Raw genomic sequence first — 7839 nt, 5'->3', positions numbered from 1 at the left:
TTGTACTGCCTGCTGCTGCACTGCAGGCTATGTGATCACCAGTCAGTCTCAGACTGAAGTGATAGATCATCTCTCTATACGTGAGACCCCTGCAGCTGAAAGAGACCACTTGGTCCTTACAAAGAGATCGCAACTCTCGTGTTAAGAAGACCTCAATATCATATCTCATAACAAATGGATCACTGGCCCAGAAAAGACAAAGGGATCACTTGAGAATATGCCTGTGCTCTCACTAATAAAAACAATAAGTAGTGATGTGTTTATCATCCACCAATAGATGACTGTGGACTGGATTTGGATCTGAATTATTTTGTGTCTTTTATGTGTGTCAGTTTGTTCAGTGTAGGGGATTTTAATGGCGAGAATATTGTCATATCATGTTCCAACATTCAGTGAATCTGACAAAGTCTTTTATAAAATCACAATCACATATTGCCATAAAAGTGCAAAAAATAACTATCCTTTCTTGTATTTTCCAATAAAAGCCATATCTTCTCACTTCCCAGGATATGACAGGGCATTCCTGATATAAAAGATATGATTTCTTCCTGTCTGTCTGTTAGGTCCACTGCAGGCTCCAGACAGTTCCAGTATCCACCCAGGCAGCAGAGGGACCTTGTTTGAAGGTCATGTCAGCACCAGGGCGTAAACGTTAGACCTTTTTGTGGTCAGGGTAAATGTACTAGGCCGCCCTGCGGGAGCACTCCTTCCCTCTCTTTAATCGGCGTGTAACAGGCCCTTGTAGAGCCAAACTGTCTGCGACACATCAGCACTTAGAAATAAAAACCCCTCACCCAACCCTGCAATGGCTGCGGTTGGAGAACGGCAGCTGGATCATTTCAGAGGGACAGCACAGACAGGTCTACTAACTGATGGGGAACAGGAAGGGAAAATCCATCGTAAGCTTAAATTCTGCATGTCTATAGCATGTTTAAACTCTTGAATATAACATAGTTATTTATTACCTACAATATAAGGTAATGAGCAGCTCTCCTGATAATGTTATCAAGAGGAAAATTACGGAACTGGTTCAGTACCTTTTTTTTTTTGACACAGTGGCAGTGCAGATACATTTTATGGCACCACTGTTGTCTTTTAGTGCTATAACAAATTGACCTAATTTGGATTCCAGCTTCTTTTTTTCCCCCAAAACAGTGTTGAGATTTGTCTCTCAGTAAAACTGGATTAAAGTTTAGACTCACTGGCTTAATAGTAAACCATGAATGTAAAATGTAGCCTTAAGGAATTAGCATGCTTTGTGTTCCCCTGTGATCTGGGTTACATGCCCAGATTATTTTAAAACTGTGTTTGTAACAGTTTTGTTAATGCTCCAATATTCAGCTCTGTAAAGCGTACAAAGTTAATGAGACAAAACAGAGAATATGCGGCCATCTCTCTGTCAGTGAATCCAATCATTTGAAGGAGCCGAGAAAGCAAACTTAACAGTTCTAATGCTCCAGCCGAGAAACTTAATTTACCAATTTGCAGGAAGACAAGATGGCAGGAAACAAGCCAATTTGCCACGTGTGCAGCGCACAACAAACCCCAGCCTTGCTCCACAGCCTCATGAGAGGTAATTATCCCTAAAAAAGAATGCCATGCTGTATTAAGATGAAGCCGCATCAAAACGAGGGAGACAGCCTCATTACAAGTAATTATGAGGGAATTAGAAACATCATTTAACTAAACGAGCAAATAATGTCCAGGATATTGAAGAAGCTGCCTGCACTTCTGCCGACCACTGCAAGTCCCATTACAAAAATTGTAGGTCTTTAATAGAATAATGACATGCTTTATCTTCCCTGCCTCTCTCCGAGAGGGTCTTGGAGCAGAGGGGAGGGCCGAGGGAGAGAGGGGAGGATGTGAAAACAACTGTTGCAGAGCTCTCTGTCTCTGTGGTCTCATGCTTGAGCGTGTAGCATAAGGCCTTCAAGATAATCCCCCTATTATCCTTACAAATACAAAATGGAGTGCACAAAATTATATCTCACATCCATTATTGTGTCAAAGGTAATGCTAATGGACTTATCTCTAAAGTAATAGCCAAATTCTCTGCACATACTGTAGTCTATAATAGTTTGATGCATATTGACCAGAGAAGGGCACTTCAGAATCAGAGTTTCAAGAAATGGTCGGTAATTTTACAATTACGCACAGTGCATTTTGCCATTAAAGCGCTAGTCCACATTACTGGGTAAATATTGTTCTTGAGTAGTTTGACTTAGGCATGGAAAGGTTTTCATTATGGTTCAAATAAAAGAGATTTTTCTATTTGACCTTCAGTTTTTAAACAGCTTAAAATATACAGTATATTAATGTAGACAGTCACAATATCACAAGTTTAACTAAACTGATTTTGAGACTGAACACCATTTTTGTTATTTTTAATCAAATAACAGACTTAAACTTTTAAAAGGCGTATTTATCTATTTAAAAGATATAGCTCCTTATTACAGGTTTTCATTACGATTTTGGTTTAAAGTAATTTATAAAGCTGTAACTTTACCTTATTTCATTTAATAAACTTAGTCCATATGTTGCATTTACTGCGGCCATTTGCCTGGTAGCATATTCCTCCCCTGTTAAGGCGAAGGGGTAGAGGCTGTGGAGGGGGGACAAACACAATTTCCCTTCAGCTCCTTCATTTCCAGTTGATATAAAACAGAATCATGAAAAATCACTTCTGCTCCAAGCTCTCCTTTTTAACCATTAGCCCATAAATACAGAAGCTGGTTAAAGCCAGCGGATGACAGGGCCTGCCTCAAAAATCTTGTTACGCTCCTCTCAAATTCATTTAGGGAGCAAACAGGTCTTGAGAGTTGTCTGGCTTAATGCATTGCGATCGCTTTTAAAACTCTTGTCTTGAGGCAGACCCGGGGCTCTGCATCTGCTCGTGGTGTTATACTTCATAACCTTCCACTCTAATATGAAGCCACACATACCCTCTTTAAATCAAATTGGTGCTGTAAATATGTTGGGAGGTAGTTGAAAAGCCCTCATCCAAATAAATGATGAAAGGAAGGGATATTTTAAAAAAAAAAGAAGAAGAAGAAGAAATCTTCAGATGTTAGAAGAGAGAATTACTAATGAAAAAGTAAAGTGTTAGATAGTGTTTTTGCAGCCTATATCAATTTAATGTGGTCTCAATTAATTTAGTTTTGATCTTCATTTTATCTCAAGATGTAAAAGAGGTGATATCTGGGGGTTTTAATTCATTACAATTCTGTAAATATGCTATAAAAACTATCCTGAGAATCAATTTGCCGGGTGCACGCTGTCTTTGCTTCTCCCTCTCCACACTGTGTGTAGCCCACAGTTTCCATTACTCCCATCATAAATTATACCACGGAGTGAATTACACTTGCTTTTCACCTTACCAGGCAGGTTTGATGAATCCTAAGGCACAACATATCATCTCAACAAATCTTCATCACCATGCCAGTCGCTGTCTCTTCGCAGTTTAAACCACTTCAAATCATTTTCATTGCCTTGCTATTAAAATTTGTAATTCACGCCTGCCATTGCAGTGATACATAGTTACATCGAACCCCATCCCCCCCACCCCACCTATTCCTCTCTTTCACTTTGGCTCTTATTTTCTCCACACATCTCTCTCCCTCTCGCCTTGTCTTCTAAATCAAACAACTTCAGGTGACAGGTCATGCAGATTTCCCAGAAGTCAGTGGGGTGCAAACATTCATCCAAAAGAGCAGCATATTACCGTCACACCTGATGACATAATGACCACTTGGAAACTAATAAACAGCTTCATTCAACCAAAGCTATTGCTCCTTTTCATAAGTGTTACTGTCCCCCATCGCTCTCTCTATCTCTCTTTTCACTCTCTCTCCTATCTGTCACAAATTCATCCTCCTGCACCTCACCTCTTCGCTGCTGCTGGAGTTGCCCATAAATCACTGCTGTTGTCTAACGCTATCCATTTTCCCAGAAACACAGGGCGGCTGTTGCAGAAATTGGGTCAGGCATAATCTGCAGGGCAGCAGAGCCTGGCTAGTCATGATTCTGCTAGGTAATGTAGCCATTAGCACACAGTGAGAGATTGGTGGGATGGGTAGAAGGGCTTGGTTGGGTGTGTGTGTTGGGGGGGCTTGTACATGATGTGACACCCAAGAAAAGCTGGCAAATGACACAATTTTATCGCTCCCCATCAACCACAGGACACGTGCATGTGCTTCTGAGTGAGTGCGTGTATGTGTGTGAGATTATGGTCAGGTTTATGGTTAATATTTACATGTAGTGAATTGTTAATAGATAGTAAACACTGACAGGGTGAGCTGATTTAGTGCAACACGCCTCTTGAAAACCTAAACAAGCTCATGTGTTAACCAGACACACCACATGTGGTGTCCAGAATTCTTAAGGGAGCTGATAAAATAATTACCTACACAGACAGATAAAGAGCACAGTCTAATGACAGCCAGTCTTAAAGTTTGACAAAACGCCTCCTTCTTAGGTTTCCCCTTACAAGTCCTGATGCTTCAGAGCCGCAGAAGGCAGACTTCAAATGAGAGAAGATCCCGCCCAGAGGCGTGATTGGCCAGTGATAGTAAGCAACTCTTTTCCAGCCTGAAATGTGCTTTATCTACTTCTTATAAAGCCATGTGCCCTGGTCACCAATCTCTTAATTTACAGAGGAGTTCGCTGGTCACTAGCGTATACAAAAATATGACTAAAAAGGGCAAACTAATCAGATTTAGCTGTATCTCTCTGATGAACTCAATAGATTTAGACAGAGTTTGGTATTTTAGAGTATTTCCAGGCTAGTGTACTTAGCAATCAATATTTCACACCGCATTCCCTCGAAGTACATTTGTATTTCTTAAAAATGTAGTCAGATTAAAATGCACATCACAAGAATCCCACAACCTTTGGTATTATAAAATAACTAATATTTTTTGGTGTAATGTGAGAGCCAATAATCGTCTAGTGTTTCTGAATTTACTATCAGTGTCTTCCCCTTTTCCCCCTGACACACATTTTAGTTGTGGTTAAATCTTACATATAATAAAACAGTTAATTCAAGAATACAACGAGAAAAAAATATATTAAATTAATACCCATTAACATAAAAGGATGGGTGCTACTGTGGTCTTCAGGAATCTCAGAACAGCTGAAAATAATTTTGCTTTCTTTCTTATTTACAATAATTCTTAGCCCTGTGTGCTGGGGGGATGTACCAGTGGCAAAGTTTACAAATAAAACCAAGCAAACCAAATTTTTCACTGAAATAGAAAATTTATTGAATGAGAAGGTTATTGTTGAAGGTCTAGATTACAATAGAAACAATGATATTTTTCCTTAAATGGAAGAATTGAGTGTTTCCTGTCAGTTTTGCGTCAGGTGGAGTGAAACTTAAAATATCTTTGACAAACCAATTCGGAATAAAAAACAGTGTAAAAGTCGGCCTTTTTTAACGTATTTTTCAAATGTGATATGAAGGATTAAATCCAGTATTTTATCACTTAAAGAAGAAGGAAGTTAAAATAAAAATACAAAATCGTTATAATAATTATACACATGGTGTATTTTATACATATAGGGAAGCTTGATTGCTTTCTTTCGAGACATACAATAACTGCATAATAAGAGTTTTCTCAACAAAAAAGTGATACAATTGATATACAAGGCTTATGAGACACCTAGAATGTCGTATTGTTTTGTAATGCTTTTTTCGTGGACTGCAGTGAACATACAGCAGAGTCAATCAGTACTCGATTTTGTTATACAAGTTGTATAAAGGTAACGCTGGCAGGTTGCTTCCCGGGTAGTACAGGGGCGTCGGAAACGCGATAGACCTAGGGACGGGAACACGCAGTAAGGAGTTATCTCTGAAAACCAGCGGCATCCCCACTAGTGTCTGTGCGGAGGCGTGGGCCATGTTGGCCGCCTCCAGTTCAGCAGAGAGCTGTCGTTTCCATTTGTTCCTCCTGTTCTGAAACCACGTCTTGACTTGAGTCTCCGTCAGCTGTAAGCTGGAGGCTAAGCAGGCCCGCTCCGAGCTGCTCAGGTACCTCTTCATGTCGAAGGTGGACTCCAGCTGGTACACCTGACTCCGGGAGAAAACCGTGCGCGTTTTCTTTTTGGCCGAGCTGCCCTGCTTGTCCGCACCGTCTGTTTGTCTCTCCTCCGACAGAGGTGACATTTGATGGCACGGTCTCTCCTGCTCCTCCTTATAATCCTGCAGCAGAGGCTGTGACAGGTGCGGCCGCCGTGCGAGCCCGTCATTTCCAGACAGAAGTCCTTTAGCGGGACCTAAACGCAGCAGGGGGAGAAAGATGTGATGAGTAGGCTATCATAAGCGGTCTATGATTTAAGCGTGCTTTTTAAACGACTGAAAAAAAATATGTTTTACATTTTTTAGACATACTCAGTTTGAGAGTTCGTCAAGTGTGAACTCTGACTTGTTAAATCGACTGCTGAAAGCCTGTGACTTTTTAAATAAACAATTCAGCGTGAGTGTGCACGGTGTACAGTAAGCTATTAATTAAATCCAGCTCTATTTAACGCTCAATTGACGACGTGTAGTGCAGCCATTTTGGAAACATGTTTCGTCAATTAGGAGGCTCAATTAAATTTGAAATGAGAGGAAAGACAGAGGGCTAATTATTAGACCTTCCACTCTTCCGCTGCTGATGCGATAGTCTGCGCAGAACGTACAAGTGGCAGCGGATGGTCTGCGTGTCAGTGTAACAATCTCAAACACAAGCTAGTGAAAAGTGAATGAAAGTGCAAACAAAGCATTAAACCTGTTATTTCTGTGAAAAAAGAAACTCAGCTGAATAAGTTTGAAAGTGTATCTGTGGGTGATAATATTGTTTTAATATTTCTTTGGTTTGTAATTTTAATAATAATAATAATAATCCTTACCTAAACAGGAAAAGTTATGGGGTTGGTGCTGGGTGCACGGCTCGCTGTGACCCGTGTCGGAGCAGAAGCAGTCTGCTGAGTCCTCCCCGCCGCTGCACTCCTCCTCGGACGACACCGACAGTGAGCGCCTCCGCGGCGCTGGCGGCGGCCCCTTGGAGAGCTCCTTGGTCCCGGAGCGCGGCTCATCGGATGGCGTGCCTAAAATAGACTGGATAGTAAAGCTGGAAATCGGGCCCGACGAGCACTTGCTCCCGCTGTCTTCTGCGCTACTCATTCTCGCTTCATAACAGTATTGAAGTATTGACTGAATCGGTCTGTCCCCTTGTATTCCGTTATTGCTTTCTACGGGGTTGGTGCGCAAAAAAATTACGAAAGCGCCTTTTGTCGGCTTTTGTCAACACAATCCGGTTTAATTGTGGAGTTTCAACATTGAAGGAGTTGGAGGTGTTTTTTCTAGAGCTCGAGGTACATGAGTGTATTCCTGGTCCTCCTCCTCACGCTCTGGATCAGAGGCAGCAAGGCTGCGTTGCTTCATTTGCATGTAGGTAAGCTCCTCGTGAGCCAATGGCAGCCTCCAGCATGAGCCCGGAAATTTCAAACTCCTGTCTAGTTTTTTTTCGGGGGGTTTTTTTTTCAGATATGATGAGAAGAAGGAGAAAGCCGAAGAGGAGTATTGGCCTTCATTTTTACATTCACTTAAAACACTCAGACTAGGCGCCCTAATATGCAGACTATGGTCTGTATGACTCAGAAGAGTCACCAAACTTTGACTTCTTTTCCTGTATTTTTATTGCTTACAAGTGTGTTAAAGTATTTCGCTTTAACGCTTACAACAGCTTGGTGTAAGTGCGTCTAAATTGCGTTGCCTTCCATAATTTCAGACAGTATATCTCAGTTTATTAGTTATGGAAATGTATAATACCCATCCAAGAAAAGAGGAACTGTCGTGTC

The 7839-nt window shown here is 41.2% G+C and overlaps 1 protein-coding gene across 1 annotated transcript; it reads right to left on the bottom strand.

The window, feature by feature from the left end:
• Positions 1 to 5556: 5556 nt before the first annotated feature.
• hmx2 (H6 family homeobox 2) lies at positions 5557 to 7366 on the bottom strand. The gene is made up of 2 exons (XM_005727418.1): positions 6889 to 7366; positions 5557 to 6273 (listed from the first exon to the last, which is right to left on the bottom strand). The coding sequence occupies exons 1-2, from the start codon at positions 7160 to 7162 to the stop codon at positions 5726 to 5728; spliced, it is 822 nt and encodes a 273-aa protein (XP_005727475.1). The 5' UTR covers positions 7163 to 7366; the 3' UTR covers positions 5557 to 5725.
• Between the last annotated feature and the right edge of the window lie 473 nt (positions 7367 to 7839).

This window comes from Pundamilia nyererei, unplaced genomic scaffold (genome assembly GCF_000239375.1).
Source record: "Pundamilia nyererei isolate P.nyererei 1_Seehausen unplaced genomic scaffold, PunNye1.0 scaffold00024, whole genome shotgun sequence".
NCBI classification, from domain to species: Eukaryota; Metazoa; Chordata; class Actinopteri; order Cichliformes; family Cichlidae; genus Pundamilia; species Pundamilia nyererei.
The sequence above is the reverse complement of the archived record's forward strand: the minus strand, read 5'-3'. Positions and strand labels throughout refer to the sequence as shown.

Coding starts and splice junctions, on each gene's coding strand:
- hmx2 (XM_005727418.1), bottom strand. CDS start 7,162: ATGAGTAGCGCAGAAGACAGCGGGAGCAAGTGCTCGTCGGGCCCGATT. Junction 6,274..6,888: donor CCATAACTTTTCCTGTTTAG/GTAAGGATTATT, acceptor TGCTGCGTTTAG/GTCCCGCTAAAGGACTTCTG.